Source organism: Dama dama, chromosome 20 (assembly GCF_033118175.1).
Source record: "Dama dama isolate Ldn47 chromosome 20, ASM3311817v1, whole genome shotgun sequence".
Classification (NCBI taxonomy): Eukaryota; Metazoa; Chordata; class Mammalia; order Artiodactyla; family Cervidae; genus Dama; species Dama dama.
The window spans coordinates 9,162,992-9,180,712 of record NC_083700.1 but is presented as its reverse complement, the minus strand read 5'-3'; the positions used below and the strand labels follow the sequence as shown (position 1 = coordinate 9,180,712).

The following is a 17,721-nucleotide window of genomic DNA, read 5'->3' as shown; positions in this document are numbered from 1 at the left end:
ATTCAATTTTCTGTAGACACAAACCCTTCCTCCGTCCCATCCCTGTCCTTTGCTTTGGTAGCATATCTGTAGTTTGCAATTTAATTCTCAGGATATTCACTTCCTGCCAGTAGTCCTGAGTAAAGTCAATTTTTAAAATAAGACATCTTGTAAACATTATGTCTGACAAACTCTCATGTGGTTAAACTCTATACGTTTAGTGTTTGATCTTTCTCCTTAATAAGACATTTTTGTGATTGCTACACTCTCAGCACACAACAAATGATGATTGATAACAAGTTTCAGGAATCGTAATGTATTTTCCTAAATCACACATGGTCCACCTTTGAAAAAGCTCTGTATTATAGCTGAAAAAGTTTTGAAGTTTGATGAGCTCAGATAGGAAATAGGAAATATAAGAAGAAGAAACAGGAAGAATAAGATCAGAGACTTCCTAGCACTCTACCTATTCAAGGCATGTAACCAGCATTTTGTCTAAGAGCTTTCTTTAGGGAAAACAATCCCACCCTGGTTTAGAAACACTTTCCCTGAAGCTCTCATCAAGAGAGAAGAATGATTGGGAGGTTGCTGTCTTATTCTTGGGAAAATTTACAAGGAATCATTTTGACTGTGAAACTCAAAACTAATTCTGGATTTGAAAAAGAGAGGCATATGTAACTGTGTTGTTGTTCAGTTGCTAAGTCATGTCTGACTCTTCATGACCCCATGTAGCACACCAGTCTTCCCTGTCCTTCAGTATATCCCAGAGTTTGCGCAAATTCTTGTCCATTGAGTCAGTGATGCCATCCAACTATTTCTTCCTCTGTTCCCTTCTTTTGCCCTCCGTCTTTCCCAGCATCAGGGTCTTTTCCGATGAGTTGGCTGTTCGCATCAGGTGGTCTAAGTACTGGAACTTCAGCTTCAGCAACAGTCCTTCCAATGAATATTCAGGGTTGATTTCCTTTATGATTGACTGGTTTGATCTTCTTACTGTCCTAGGGACTCTCAAGGCTCCTCACCAAATTATGAGGTTGACCCTTATGAAATTACTGAGATTTGACTCACCATAAAAATGACAGTTTTGTATGGTTCAATCATGCCCTTTTTGTGTGAATAAAAGAGTTCAGCGTAGAGCCTAATCTACAGAGTGAAATAAGTTAGAAAAAATAAATATCATGTATTAATGCCCATATATGGAATTTAGAAAAATGGTACTGATGAACCTATTTGCAGAGCAAGTGGAGATGCAGATGTAGAGAACAGACTTATGGACATGAGGGGGGAAAGGAAGGCGAGAGGGGGAAGAATGGAGATGGTAGCATGGGAACATGTACGCTAACATATGTAGAATAGATAGCCAGTGGGAGTATGTAGTGTGGCTCACGGAACCTAACCCCGGCTCTGTGACTACCTAGAGGGGTGGGATGGGATGGGAGGTGGGAGGGAGGCTCACAAAGGAGGGGACATATGTATACCTATGGCTGATCCAGGTTGATGTATGGCATAAACCAACACTATTGTAATTATCCTTCAATTAAAAAATTAAGAAAAAAAAAGGAGTTCAGCATCAGTTGGGGAGTTTGGGGGGCTTCCTGTAGAGTTTGATATGAGAACCATTGCTTGTGGCAATACTTGAGTTTGTACTTATTAGGATTTCAAACTAACTTTTTCTTTGGTGACCTTGCCTGCACTATATCAGATTTGAATTTACTGTCAAAATTTTCCTCTTGTCAAAATGTAAACCTTGGCTCACTTTTGAGCCATCTTTTGTGCTCTAATAGTTTTGATTTATTTTTCCTCTGGCTGACATGTGTGCTAATGGTGCAGATGCAAACTTTACATTTCCTTTTATTGGTCTGTAGTTTTATTGCAAATATTAGTGGCACAAATACTGCATTCATATTAGCTATTTCTATTAACTGTAGTTTGGGGATGAGTAATGTATTTTACTTATGTTATTACTATGATGGGAAGATCTACATCATAGACATTTTAATAGACTTTTAAATGATTACACTCTACTTAATTTTACTACCTCTAATTTTTTTTTTTTTTTGCAATTCTATTTTCAGGATATGTCAGTATGTGTGTCTGTGTGGTTTAATGATTTCAAATTTCCTAATTGCCTTTGCTTTATAATTGCTTTAAATGAAAGGACAGATTTGGTTCCTGATCAACAATTAATATAACTACTAGAAATTAACATTAGCTCAGAATGTTGTGAATTGATAAGTAACTAGGAAAAACTGACTTTAATTACTGCTTTGGCCTTCAGTTTGGCGGTTTGAAAGATATTTGGTAAGGTAAATGAGGCAGTGATACAGGACACAAAAGATAGGAACATATTGATAGATTAGAGAAAATTTAATACAAAGCTATTTTTCAAATGTGGATAGATGCTCTTTTTATTTTTCATCTGTTTTTAACAGTTTTCTGGGTTGGAAAACCAACCCCCATCTCTGTAACACAGTTTACGTGGTTCAAGTTTAAAATATCAAGAGGTCATTGTTATTAACATGGACCTGATTTGCAAGACTTTTTGACATGTTGATCTAAGTGAAAGCTGCTCAGTGTCACAGGTACTGCCTGTTGCAGCCTGCCTTTCCCTCATCCGTCGGAGACATCGTTAGATATTAAATACCTTCTTTTCTGGGCTTCCCTGGTGACTCAGTGGTAAAGAATCTGCCTGCCAGTGCAGGAGACACCTGTTCAATCCCTGGCCCGGGAGAATCCCACATGCCGCAGAGAAACTAAGAAAACATAGACCACATCTATGAAGTCTGTGCTCTGGAGCCCAGGCACTGCAGCTCCTGAAGCCCGCTCAGCCTAGAGCCTGTGCCCTGCAGCAAGAGAAGCTGCTGCGGGGAGAAGCCTGGGCACACTGCGCCTAGAGAAGAGCCTGCCTGGCAACAGACCCCGCAAGCCGGATGAATGAATCGTTTAAACACGCTCCCTTCTGCCAGGAGACTGCAGCCACGGTCAGTTCCCCAACATGGGGAGAGCTGTGCTCCCTAGTGAAGCAGAGACTAGGGGTCATCTGTTAATGAACAGAACTGGTTAAAGCAGGGGACCTTTTGCTTTTAAGATATATATGTGTGTGTGTCTGTGTGTTTTACTTTATTTCAGTTAATTATATAAATGTGCGTTCATTTGCCAAACTTTGAGGTAGGGCTGGTTCTTTTTGAGTGCACATCTACTGAAGTTCCATGTTGTCTTTCTTGCAATAAACTCTACTCACTGTGTGCACGCTGAGTCTCTTCAGTCGTGTCTGACTCTTTGCGACCCTATGGGCTGTAGCCCTGCAGGCTCCTCTGTCCATGGGATTCTCCAGGCAGGAACACTGGAGTGAGTTGCCGTGCCTTCCCTCGGGGGATCTTCCTGAGCCAGGGATTGAACCTGCGTCCCTTTCTTCTCCTGCATTGGCAGGCAGGTTCTTTACCACTAGCGCCAGTTCGGAAGCACTCCACCCACAGTGCTCTCTATTCACACTGTTTTATCAGTTACGTAGTAGTTTCTTAAATTACACAATTAGTAACAAATGCAATTAGCAAAAGTAGTTTTGGAGAAGTAACCCAACTAGTCATGAATGTTCAGTGTGTTAGGAACATCCATCAGTAAGTTTTAGAGGGGAAGTGGGAAGGGTCATTTAACCTAGTGAGTTAGTTTGATTTAAGGTCAGTTTCTACCTAGACAGATATGAAGAATCAACATTAGACAAAACTTGATAGGACCTTAGTTTGAATGTGCTTTTCCATCATACCCTCCAGCTGGGCAAAATGTGGTCCTGTTCTTTTGATAAGTTAGTCTCCAATGCTTTAGCTCTTTAAAAAAAAAAAAAAGAGAGAAGAAAGAGATAACTTTGGATGCTGTATTATGCACTAATAATTTTGTTTTTCTAACAAACTGCTTGGAAGAGGGAATGGGGAAAGCTGTATGAACATAGTGTATTTTTTCATACACAATATTGTATAACATTGGAAAACTTATTCTGACAGTGAAACGTTTTGGTGTTTTCCCACCAGTATTTCTCTAACTTCCTCTGAGAATAACAAAGCATTGATTATGGTATTTGTCCACATAGTTTTCTCCCCAAAGATATTCCTTGGTATCTCAGTCCTATAAAGGCTTTTTAGGAGTCCATTTGAAGATATCTTAAAGGTAGTGACATGGTTTTGAAAGACTGTGACAAAATAATTTATCTCTATGGCAACATCTTTTTTCTACTTTTTTTTACTTAAAGTAACTTCACCTTTCTTGCAGTTGGAGTATATTAACTGACTTACTAAGAAGGAAAGAATTTAGTTCAGATTCATCTAATTGTACTTGTACTTTTCCAGGATTGAATTTCCTAGAAAATTTCTTTAATAAATAATTTAAAGAGGAGGGGAATATTATCAAGAAGGCCAGATAACAAATGTGATTTTTTTTTTTACACTGTTAAAGAGTAAAGCTGTTTTTGATTACTTTAACCCTTATTGAGGTTTCTCTTGAGTACCACTAGTATTATTTCACAAATTTATAATATAACTAGTAATTGGAGTTGTTTTAGTACAAGTGACAGAAAAATCCAAAATAGTAGTGACTTAGACAAATTAGAATTTTGTTTCTCATATGGAGGTCTTCTGGTATCTCCTTGACCATTAGGATCCCTTGCTCCTTCTTACTGCTTCATAAATCTCAGATTGCAATTTCCGTATCGTGATCCCAGATGGTTCCCCAGTTCCAGCAGTCACATCTGCATTCTAGCTAGCAGGAAGAAGACAGAAAAGGAGGAAGTTTGCCTTTCAGCATCACCACCCTGACAAAGCTGCATGCGCCGTTTCTCCTTACAGCCCGCTGACCAGGACTTGAATGTGTGCCTTCACTTAGTTGCACAGGAATATAGTCCTTTTTCTGGGTAGCTGCGTGCCCAGCTAAATGATACTAGACAAGGAATAGGAAGAGGAAAACATACTGAGCACAGTGCTGTTCCCGCCACAGTTAGCATTCTTTGCCTAAGAAAAACTTGAATATATGTTCTTTGAAAGAAAATGTCCTCTGTAGCACAGTGCTGAGCACATGGTGGGTTACTATGCTCAGTAAGTTTTTTTTTATGAATGGTGAGAAGTCAGTAAATGTTTGTTGACTGATTCCTTTCTTTCTGAAGATGTCACTGATAGGATTAGTGAAATGCCATCAAACATGAGATAAACATAGTTGGAGAGAACAAATGATTGAAGATTCACTGTTATGGCAAGAAACATCTAACTTGAGGAAGTGAAAGTAAATGTTAAATGAAGCAACTACACTGCTGTAGGCATGTGTGTGTACAAAGTATTTTTTAATATAAAATAGGCACAGTTAGAGTTTGTGGGTGCATGCTAAGTTACTGCAGTCATGTCCAACTCTTTGCAACCCTATGGACTGTAGTCCACCAGGCTACTCTGTCCGTGGGGTTCTCCAGGCAAGAATATTGGAGTGGGTTGCCATTTCCTACTCCAGGGGATCTTCCCAACCCAGGGATAAAACCCACATCTCTTTTACCTCCTACATTGACAGGCGGGTTCTTTACCGCTAGCGCCACCTGGGAAGCCCAGAGTTTGTAGTGTACCAGCTTTGATTCCCTGCATGTCTAACCTATAGGTCTCTCTGTAAACATGCCCTTTATAGGTTTTCCTCCCAGTTTGCAAGCCTTTAATAATTAGAGGTAGGGAAGGTTAACTTTAATAGTTTTTATGAGTTCAAGATGTGATTTTTTTCTTTTTCACAAATAATGTGTTTTTTTGGTTTTCTGCTGCATAAGTAACTGCTTTGTTTGAAATTTAATGAAGAGAGAAAGTAGGAGGCATTATGTTCTGAAAATCATGTTTAAAAATGTTTGATATGACATCTAGATCCTAACAGGAAACTCAAATTTAAGTCTGAGCCTGACCTTAACCCATGACCAGTGGAATCAAAGTATGTTTATTTTTACAGTAGCCTTAATTTGGGGCTTGTAAGTTTGTTGGTTTGTTTTCTCATTCAATTTGGGGGATCCTGAAGCAGTATTTTAATTATAGGAGTTTAGCTATTTATAATTTTTATGGCATGAAGATCAGCAAATTTTGTTTTGTCTTGGCTATCATATGTTATCTTACTTTCAGAAACGTGTGATCTTTGTGTCTAACAATGCACTTAAAAAAAAAAAAAAAACTTTCCCATGCTGCAGTGCTGGAATTTTAACAGAACAATCACACTCATCTTTTCCCCTCTGTTTTTTTTGTTTTTTAAAACTAAACATGTTCTCATGGAGATGTTGCCTTGAATTAGACAAAACATAAGCAGTTACTGGAAAAGTTTACTGTACAGTTCTGTTCATGTACATTAATTTCCATTTGTTTTTCACAATCTAGATTTTTTTTCTTAGCTTTGCTGATACTTACGTTTCATAATCACATTGAGTTAAGTTGCATTGAATTTTTTATCACTCTCAGCTATGTCAAATCCTACTTTTTGATGAGTCCTTCCATAGAGCAAGTTTGTTGAATGAATGATGAAACGAAGGAACAAGAAAAGAAAGCAAGAGGAGTTAGACTGTGGCTCAGCTCTATCTTAGTTTAACCATGCTCCCTTAAAAAACACTACTGTATACTCTTTTCTCTTTTTCCTTTTTGCTGTGACAATTCCTATGTTTTTACTAGGAAGAAAAAGTGTCTGAGTTATTGAAAGCAGTAGTTAATATCAAAGTCAAAGTCATTTTTAACCAGCTTTTCCATACCTACAAAAGACATATATACCTTTTCCTAAACACTCATTCTTCCCTGTTTTTGAAGCCAAAATCCTCTTGGTTCATTCTTACTTCAGCTTCAGTATTTGTGTGTTTGGAAACTAGAAACCTCAGATGCTCTGGGTCATTTATAGATGATCAAAAGTTGGCAATATTACATTTGTGTGTATGTACTCAGTCATGTCCGATTCTTTGCAACCCTGTGGACTGTAACTGGCCAGGCTCCTCAGTTCATGTTATTTTCCAGGCAAGAAATGCTGTAATGGGTTGCCATTTCCCTTTCCAGAGAATCTTCCTAACCCAGGAATCAAACCCATGGCTCTTGTGTCTCCTTTATTGGCAGGCAAATTCTTTCACTTGGGTCACCTGGGAAACCCCAATATTACATTTAGAATTATATAATTGTGCTAGGCATCCATTTATAATTTTTTTTTACCCTTACTGTAAGCTTTTTAAGGGGAAGAACTATGCATCTCATTTAGCATCTTTCTGTTGCTTACCAAAAGAAAAGCCTAACACTGGCCGCATCAAAGGGAGAAGAGAAGGCTAAGCAGGCAAGGCTCTAGGCCTTGGTCTTGCTTCAGTCAGAACCTCTCTTTTATATATCAGTTTTTGGGATCAGTATGGGAGAGGGGTGGAACATTACTCTTCTTTAAAAAAGAAATTTGAAGATGACTCTATTAGATAACTTCAGTATCTTGTGACATTTTCTAGTCTGGCCTCCTCATTTTATAGGACTGGAAACAGACCCAGATTATACAGCTATTTAGTGGCAGAGCTAGAATTAAAAGCCCTCTGTTCTGAGTGCTTGACCAATACTCTTTATAGTATACTGCAGGATATGTTATCAGAACTAGCAGTTTTCTATAGTATCTGGTAGTGATAGTCTTTCCCTGGTGGCTCAGACGGTAAAGAATCTCCCCTCAATGTGGGAGACCTGGATTCGATCACTGGGTCAGGAAGATCCCCTAGAGAAGGGCATGGCAACCCACTCCAGTATTCTTGCCTGGAGAATTCCATGGACAGAGGAGCCTGGCAGAGTCAGACATAACTGAGTGTCACAGGCTGGTCTGGGCTAATGATAGTCACTCAGTAATTCATGTGTACTGCATTAAGAATGAATGAATCATAAAATGATTTGTAGTTAATTATCCCAAAGTCAGGTTCAAATAAAAACTTTCATTTTTTTTTAAATGTTAGTTTCCATCTCACTCTTTCCATACATCTCACCCTCTCCCCCCGCCCCCACGTCCATAAGTCTATTCTCTATGTCTGTTTCTCTGCTGCTGTCCTGTAAATAAATTCTTCAGTACCATTTTTCTAGATTCCGTATATATGTGTTAGAATACAATGTTTATCTTTCTCTTTCTGACTCACTTCACTCTGTATAATAAGTTCTAGGTTCATCTGCCTCATCAGAACTGACTCAAATGTGTTCCTTTTTATGGCTGAGTAATACTCCATTGTGTATATGTACCACAACTTTTCTATCCATTCATTTGTCGATGGACATCTAGATTACTTCTGTGTTCTAGCTGTTGTAAATAGTGCTGCAGTGACCAATGGGATACATGTGTCTTTTTCAATTTTGGTTTCCTTATATGCCTGTGAGTGGGATTGCTAGATCATATGGTGGTTTTATTCCTAGTTTTTTAAAGAATCTCCATACTGTCTTCCATAGTGGCTGTATCAATTTACATTCCCACCAACAGTGCAGAAGCATTCCCTTTTCTCCACATCCTCCCCAGGATTTATTGTTTGTAGACTTTTTGATGATGGCCATTCTGACCGGTGTGATTTGCATTTCTCTAATAATGAGCAATGTTGAGCATATTTTCATGTGTTTGTTAGCCATATGTATGTCTTCTTTGGAGAAATGTCTGTTTAGGTCTTTTCCCCATTTTTTGATTGGGTTGTTTGTTTTTCTGGTATTGAGTTGTATGAGCTGCTTGTATATTTTAGAAATAAATCCTTTGTCAGTTGCTTCATTTGCTATTATTTTATCCCATTCTGATGGTCCTCTTTTCACCTTGCTTATAGTTTCCTTTGCTGTCCAAAAGTTTTTAAGTTTAATCAGGTCCCACTTGTTTTCTTTTGTTTTTATTTCCATTACTCTAGGAGGTGGGTCATAGAGGATCTTGCTTTAATTTATGTCATCGAATATTCTGCCTATATTTTCCTCTAAGAGTTCTATAGTTTCTGGTCTTACATTTGGGTCTTTAATTCATTTTGAGTTTATCTTTGTGTATGGTGTTAGGAGGTGTTCTAATTTCATTCTGTTACACGTATCTGTCCAGTTTTCCCAGCACCATTTATTGAAGAGGCTGTCTTTGCCCCATTGTATATTCTTGGCTCCTTTGTCAAAAATAAGGTACCCATAGGTGCTTGGGTTTACTTCTGGGCTTCCTATCTTGTTCCTTTGGTCTATATTTCTGTTTTTGGGTCAGTACCATACTGTCTTGATGTCTGCAGCTTTGTAGTATAATCTGAAGTCAGGAAGGTTGATTCCTCCAGCTCCATTCTTCTTTCTCAAGACTGCTTTGGCTCTCCAGGGTCTTTTGAGTTTCCATATGAATTGTGAAATTTTTCTGTACTAGTTCTGTGAAAAATGCCATGGTAATTTGATAGGGATCGCATTGAACCTTAGATTGCATTTGGTAGTATAGTCGTTTTCACAAAATTGATTCTTCCTACCCAGGAACATGGAATATCTCTCCATTTGTTTATGTCATCTTTGATTTCTTTTATTAGTGTCTTATAATTTTCTGTGTATGATTCTTTTGTCTCCTTAGGTAAGTTTATTCTTAGATATTTAATTCTTTTTGTTGCAGTGGTGAATGGGATTGATTCCTTAATTTCTCTTTCTGATTTTTCATTGTTAGTATATAGAAATGCAGATGATTTCTGTGTGTTGATTTTGTATCCTGCAGCTTTGCTAAATTCACTCATTAGCTCTAGTAGTTTTCTCATACTATCTTTATCTTTGCTGTACTTTTCTACGTGCAGTATCATGTCATCTGCAAACAGTGAGAGCCTTACTTCTTCTTTTCTGATCTTGATTCCTTTTATTTCTTGTTCTCTGATTACTAGAGAACTATGTTGAATAATAGTGATGAGAGTGGACACTCTTGTCTTGCTCTTGATCTTAGGAGCAGTGCTTACAGTTTTTCACCATTGAGAATAATGTTTCCTGTAAGCTTATCATATATGGCCTTTACTATGTTAAGATAGGTTCCTTCTATGCCCATTTTTTGAAGAGTTTTAATCATAAATGGGTGCTGAATTTTGTCGAAAGCTTTTTCTGCATCTATTGAGATTATCACATGGTTTTTATCTTTCAATTTGTTAATATAGTGTATCACATTGATTGATTTGTGTATATTGAAGAATCCTTGCATTCCTGGAATGAACCCAACTTGATCATGATGTATGAGCTTTTTGATATGTTGCTGAATTCTGTTTGCTAAAATTTTATTGAGGATTTTTGCATCTATATTCATCAGTGATATTGGTCTGTAGTTTTCTTTTTTGTGTGTTGTCTTTGTCTGGTTTTGGTATCAGGGTGATGGTGGCCTCGTAGAATGAGTTTGGAAGTGTTCCTTCCTCTGCAGTTTTTTGAAAGTTTTAGAAGATAAGCATTAGCTCTTCTCTAAATGTTTGATAGAATTCTGCTGTGAAGCCATCTGGTCCTGGGCTTTGGTTTTTTGGTTGATTTTTTAATCACAGCTTCAATTTTAGTGATTTAATTGGGTTGTTCATAATTTCTAATTCTTTCTGGTTCAGTCTTGGAAGATTGAACTTTGCTAAGAATCTGTCCACTTCTTCCAGGTTATACATTTTCTTGCCATATAGTTGTTCATAATAGTTGTTATAATCGTTTGTATTTCTGCATTGTCTGTTGTAACCTCTCCTTTTTCATTTTTAATTTTGTTGATTTGATTCTCCTTGCTTTTTTTCTTGATGAATCTGGCTAGAGGTTTGTCAATTTTGTTTATCTTCTCAAAGAACCAGCTGTTCGTTTTATTAATCTTTACTATTGTTTCTTTCATTTCTTTTTCATTTATGTCTGCTTGGATCTTTATGATTTGTTTTCTTTTACTAATTTTGGGGGGGTGGGTTTTGTTCTTCTTTTTCTAGTTGTTTTAGGTGTAAAGTTAGGTTGTCTAGTCAATGCTTTTCTTGTTTCTTGAGGTAGGATTGAATTGCTATAAACTTCCCTCTTAGAACTGCTTTTGCTGCATCCCATAGGTTTTGATTTGTGTTTTCATTGTCATTTGTTTCTAGAAATTTTTTGATTTCCCTTTTGATTTCTTCAGTAACCTGTTGGTTATTTAGAAACATGTTGTTTAATCACCATGTGTTTGTGTTTCTTACAGCTTTTTTCTTGTTATTGATACCTAGTCTCATAGCATTGTTGTCAGAGAAGATGCTTGATTTCAATTTTCTTAAGTTTACTGAAGCTTGATTTGTGACCCAAGATGTGGTGTATCCTGGAGAATGTTCCACATGCACTTGAGAAGAAGGTGGATTCTTTTGCATTTGGATGGAATGTCCTGAAGATACCAATGAGATCCATCTCACCTAATGTATCATTTAAGACTTGTGTTTCCTTGTTAATTTTCTGTTTTGATGATCTGTCCATTGATGTGAGTGGGGTGTTAAAGTCTCCTACTATTATTGTGTTACTGTCAATTTCTCCTTATATGTCTGTTAGTGTTTGTCTTAGATATTGAGATGTTCCTATGTTGGGTGCATAGGTATTTACAATTGTTATGTCTTCCTCTTGGATTGATCCCTTGATCATTATGTAGTGTCCTTCCTTATCTCTTGTAATCTTCCTTATTTTAAGGTCTCTTCTGTCTGATATGAGGATTGCTACTCCAGCTTTCTTTTGTTTCCCATTTGCATGGAGTATATTTTTCCATCCTCTCACTTTCAGTCTATATGTGTCTTTAGGTTTCTTGTAGACAGCATATATATGGGTCTTATTTTTGTATCCATTCAGCCAGTCTGTGTCTTTTGGTTGGAGCATTTAATCCATTTACATTTAAAGTAATTATTGGCATATGTTCCTATGCCATTTTCTTAGTTGTTTGGGGTTGATTGTGTAGATCTTTTTTCCTCTCTTGTATTTCTTGACTGTAACATTTAACCTTTAACATTTGTTGTAAAGCTGGTTTGGTGGTACTAAATTCTCTTAACTTTTGCTTGTCTGAAAAGCTTTTGATTTCTCCCATCAATTTTGAGTGAGATCCTTGCTGGGTACAGTAATCTTGGTTGTAGATTTTTCCCTTTCAGCACTTTAAATATATCCTGCCATTCCCTTCTGGCCTGCAGAGTTTCTGCTGAAAGATTAGCTGTTAAGCATAAGAGGTTTCCCTTGAATGTACGTGTTGCTTTTCCCTCACTGCTTTTAATATTCTTTCTTTGTGTTTAGTCTTTGTTAGTTTGATTAGTATGTGTCTTGGCATTGTTTCTCCTTGGGTTTATCCTGCATGGGACTCTTTGTACCTCTTGGACTTGGTTGACTATTTCTTTTTCCATGTTGGGGAAATTTGCAACTATAATCTCTTCAAAAATTTTCTCATACCCTTTCTTTTTCTCTTCTTCTTCTGGGACCCATATAATATATATAATTAAATACATATAATGTTGGTGTGTTTGATATTGTCCCAGAGATCTCTGAGACTATCCTCAGTTCTTTTCATTCTTTTTACTTTATTCTGCTCTTCAGAAGTTATTTCCACATTTTATCGTCCAGCTCACTGATTCATTCGTCTGCTTCAGATATTCTGCTATTGATTTCTTCTAGAGTAGTTTTAATTTCATTACTTGTGTTATTTGTTTCTGCATGTTTATTCTTTAATTCTTCTAGGTCTCTGTTAATTGATTATTGCATTTTCTCCATTTTGTTTTCCAGGTTTTTGATCATCTTTGCTATCATTATTCTGAATCTTTTTCAGGTAGTTTGCCTATTTCCTCTTCATTTATTTGGACTCCTGTATTTCTAGTTTGTTCCTTCATTTGTGTAGTATTTCTCTGCCTTTTCATTATTTTTTTAAACTTACTGTGTTTGAGGTCTCATTTTCCTAGGCTTCCAGCTTGAATTCTTTCTTCCTTTTGGTTTCTGCCCTCCTAAAGTCAGCCCAGTGGTTTGTGTCAGCTTCATGTAGGATGAGATTTGTGCTGAGTTTTTGCTGTTGTTGTTTGTTTGTTTGTTTGTTTTCCCCTGATGGGTAAGGCTGAGTGAGGTGGTAATCCTGTCTGCTGCTGATGGGTTTGTGTTTCTGTTTGTTGTTTAGATGAGGCATCCTGCACAGGTGTCTTGCACTGGTGGTTGAGTGATGCCGGGTCTTGTATTCAAGTGGTTTCCTCTGTGTGAGTTCTCACTATTTGATACTCCCTAGGGTTAGTTCTCTGGGGAAGGCAATGGCACCCCACTCCAGTACTCTTGTCTGGAGAATCCCATGGACAGAGGAGCCTGGTAGGCTGCAGTCCATGGGGTCGCGAAGAGTCGGACACGACTGAGCGACTTCACTTTCACTTTTCACTTTCATGCATTGGAGAAGGAAATGGCACCCCACTCCAGTGTTCTTGCCTGGAGAATCCCAGGGACGGGGGAGCCTGGTGGGCTGCCGTCTGTGGGGTCGCACAGAGTCGGACATGGCTGAAGTGACTTAGCAGCAGCAGCAGCAGGGTTAGTTCTCTGTTAGTCTAGGATCTTGGAGTCAGTACTCCCACTCCAAAGGCTCAGGGTTTGATCTCTCAGTCCAGAAGAAATGGGGCGGTGCTTTTAACACAGTCTTCAAAACAGGTCTGAAGCCAGACTCAAGGACTCCTATCCTCCAGGACGATGCCTCCCTCCTGACGGAAGATCCCTTTTTCTCTTCCTCGGTGCTCAGTCTGGTTTCACTTGCTCACAGGGGACGAGTACAGAGGCCTTGCACCTAGTCCTTCAGACCAGAGTTACAAGTACAAAAGGGCTTAGCCCGCCTCATTTTTTTTTTTTTAATGATAGCATTGAAATGTTGGCATCCTAGAAACTCTGAATTTGAGTTGTTATAGGACTAAGCTGATTGTTATGTGTAACAAATTGTTCTTTGTTCATCTTAGGATCACCTGCTGTTACCAGCTACCACCCATAACAAGACCTCAAGACCAAAGATGTCAATTGTATTACCAGCAATAAACATAAATGGTAAGTTGAAATTTTGGCTTATGAATGACATGTGATTGCTTTGTTTAACCTAGATTCTCTGGATTAACTAAGACATTCATCTGGTCAAGTATATATCCATGCGTTAATTCTGAAACATTTTCCCACTGTTTTCACAAAATATTATTTTTAAATTCCTCACTTGTAAAAAGTAAAAGGTTTAGTTTAAAGCTACCTTTACAATTACTATATATTTTGTAAATTCATTCTCTTTTATTTATAAAATTAGAAAAGTTACTATCTTTACTGATCTATAGACTTCTTGTCTGGGGCCTTTCTGGTAATACCTGCTGTGTAAGAAGTCTTTGCTATGTTGTGAGGGTGAGTTCATAAGTTAGGTTGTTGGAGCTCAAAGCAGTTTCTTGTATAACATAAATGGTGATATGATTCCCAAACTAAACTTAAGAAACCTGTTTATATTTAATCTGTGATACTAATGAATTTTATATTGACAGTATTACTATTGCATTTTGTTCTCTCATTAATTCTGGGTATTGGATAAAGTACAAATAATACCATAGTGCTTTGAGAGTATCCGAAGTGTGACGGTGTAGTATACTTGCTTATGTATGGTCTAGGAGGGAGTATAAGTTGAACACAGAAATCACTGTACTCTGGAGAGAGCATCCCATAAGGAATAAACAAAGTACTAAAGAGATTTAGTAAAGAAGAGATTACTTCCAATTGGGTTCTTCATGGAAAAGAGAAACCTCTCACTCCCAGTGTCAGCTGTGTGTTGAGAATGAGCACAGTGTATATTGTTGGCTGATGACTTTCTCTGACACATCATATTAAATTCTAGTGGAACTGGGAGGGTTGGTTGTCCTTCTCAAGCCCATTTATCTAGTGTAACAGAACTACTGGTAAATTTTCTGTCTAATAATGACAACCTTATAGTTTAATGAGTAAGACAAAGTTGAAAAGTCCTTTAACCTGCAGTTGAACCAGTCCACATTCTGATTGATGATCATGCTGAAGCCACCAAATACAATTATAAAACACTGGAATTCTAGATAAATTCCAATAAAATTTAGTCTTAGAGAAAGAGTATTAGGTATTCATTGTACATTTTAAGATCATCGAGGACTGTCAAACTTAAATTAACTGTATACAGACAGCTTATTAGAAATGCTTAGGACGCAATGTTACAGACATAAAACTTTTTTTCTTGTTAAAACATAAAAGAATTATGACATCCTCTTAGTCTTAGGAAGACAGAACAAACTTTTAAAAAAAAAGAAACTGTAACATTGAGATGAACTTATCCTTCTTCAATAAACGCATACCTCTGAAGCTTTCATGGATCAATCATATTACAACTTCAAGTGGAACAGTATATTCAAAAGGGTACTGTAATATACTCCAAAGAATATGCTTAGGAAATATTACTAATCTTGTTCCATAAGTACCTAGATTTCTCTGCTTGAACCATAATAGATCTAACTTCTGGTCAGCTTATGCTCAGAAAGGCTATTGTCTAACCTTCAACAAGGCAGAATTTACTTAATTTTAGTTGTTCTGATCTCAGGTTCTTATAAAATAAAACCAGGCATTCTTTTGCATAACAACAAGCTATCCATTTGTATTGGTATTAAGCCAAAAACAATAAGATGCTGTTTGATTATCTTGGCCAGGGGACTAATTTTTGAAAATGAGCCTTTTCATGGATTCGAAAAATACCATAATTAGAGGATCATTTCCTTTTTAATCTGGTTTGAATTTCTCTGTAAGTAAGTTTTGTTTTCCTTCTTAGGGTATAGACTACTCTTGGAAAAGTTGCTTCAGATTCAGGAAATACTAAGTAGATGCCACGTGCTCAGTGCTGTGCCACATCCTCAGGTTCTCTGCTGAACCATCCCTTGACCTTCTTGCTTTGAGGCCACTTCTCAAATTAGACCTTGATTTTTCCTTCCCACCTCATATATCTCTGAGCCTGCAGATGGGGTGGATAGTATCCTTGTTCCCCATTACAACTTCCAGATAACCTCACCTTTCTTCTTTAGTCTCCCTAACATCTTTCAAGTTCATGACACTCTTCTTCCCCTTCTTTGCTGCTGTCTTCTACCCCACTGTCACTGACTACTTCTCCACCACGGCTTTTGTCAGCTCTCTGTAAAACTTCAGCATCTACACAGAGGGTTCATCCAGCACTCAGGCCTCTGTAGATCCGCTCATCTTTTATTTCTGCACCACCTCAGCTTCCCATCCACATGGTCATACTCAAGACCTCCTCATCATCCATAATGGCATGCATTTGAAAGCTCTTCAGGCATCCCACTCTGACTTTTACTTGCTCTCCCACTGTAATACCCACACTCCAGCTACTCTCTGACTTCACACGTCTCCAGTGCTTTGACCCTGCCACTTTTTCTGTGTCTTACGTCCATCATGGCCATACACTCCTCCTTACCAAGCCTATATTCCGTGTCCCACACTATCACCACTCTTTTGCAAACCACTCCCCCCCAATCCTCTTTCCTTAGGTCCCACTTGTCTGTAAAAATCTCACCCTAATTAAACACAGCTATACTCTTTATGCCTGCTGTCAAGCGGTTGAAAATTGCTACAAAATATCATCCAGTCAGGACAAGGAGATTCACTTCAAATTTATGACCATTAATTCCAAAGGGGCGTTCAGTACCACCTATCATTGCTACTAAATTCACTTGCCTTCTCTCTGAAACAAGAATTGCTCACCTACTTTTCTCAAATCTCCAACATCCCCTCTCTTCACCCCCTCAGCTGATGAACTCATCAAAATGCTACATTAAGAAAATAGATGTAATCGTTTAAGAGCTATCTCATCTTTCTACTACCTAGCGGCATCTACACCCACAAATTCTGCCTTCCTTCTTACTGCACTGGGAGAAAAGTTTCTTCCACTGAGTTGTAAATCCCAACTTTGCTATTTATTGGATATGTATAGTTTGACAAATTAATTAAGTTTTCTGTACTTGTGCGTGCGTGCGTGCTTAGTCGCTTCGGTCATGTCCGCCTCTCTGTGACCCCATGGACCATGGCCTGCCAGGCTCCTCTGTCCATGGGATTCTCCAGGCAAGAATATTGGAGTGGGTTGCCATTTCCTTCTGTACTTGAGCTTCCTGTAAAAGGAGATATTAGTGTAACACCTTCCTCTTAGATTTGGGGGAGAATTAAATGAGCAGAAATGCTTTAAACAGTGCCTAGCTGTTTTCAGTTCACTCTTACTTTGTCGTTGTCATCATGGTCAGCGTTATCTAAGGTGCCTCCTTCCTTTTGGATCATGCATCCTAGCCCTTCTCACCCTTTCAGAGACTTTGCTGCTGCATTTTTACGCTTGCTATCCCCAATGATCAGTTTCTTCTCTGCTGGGTCATCCCTATCAACATACAAAGTGCCTTAATAGTGCTTCTGGTGTAGGGAGAGTCTCTTAACTCCATGTGCTGCTTCTCTGCTGCCGTCATACAGAACTCTGGGAGGAGTTCCCTGTGCTCGTTGCCGCCGTTTGCTTATCTCCTGTTCTCTCCTCTGCTTACTGTCATGTAACTTTTGCCCTACTGAAGAGTTCTTGCAAAAGGGTCACCAATGACCAGTACCTTGCCAAAGCCAACAGGCATGTCTTCCTTCTCACCTTACCTGACCTCTCAATGGTATTTGACATGGTTGACTATTCCCTCTTTTTTTCAGCCTCCCATTTTTATTTTTGAAAACTTCACATCTACAGAAAAGTTGAAAGATGAGTACAGTGAGTATATGGAGACCCTTTACCTAGATTTCACCAGTTGTTAACATTATCCCACAT

General features: G+C 38.1%; 1 protein-coding gene across 3 annotated transcripts in view; it reads left to right on the top strand.

Moving 5' to 3' along the window:
• Positions 1–17,721, top strand: part of ATF6 (activating transcription factor 6) — a 255,115-nt gene that overhangs the window by 178,014 nt on the left and 59,380 nt on the right. For all 3 annotated transcript variants that reach the window (XM_061120257.1, XM_061120258.1, XM_061120259.1), the window contains one exon: positions 13,838–13,922. In XM_061120257.1, coding sequence (XP_060976240.1) covers positions 13,838–13,922 — 85 coding nt within the window. The remainder of the gene's footprint in view (positions 1–13,837; positions 13,923–17,721) is intronic.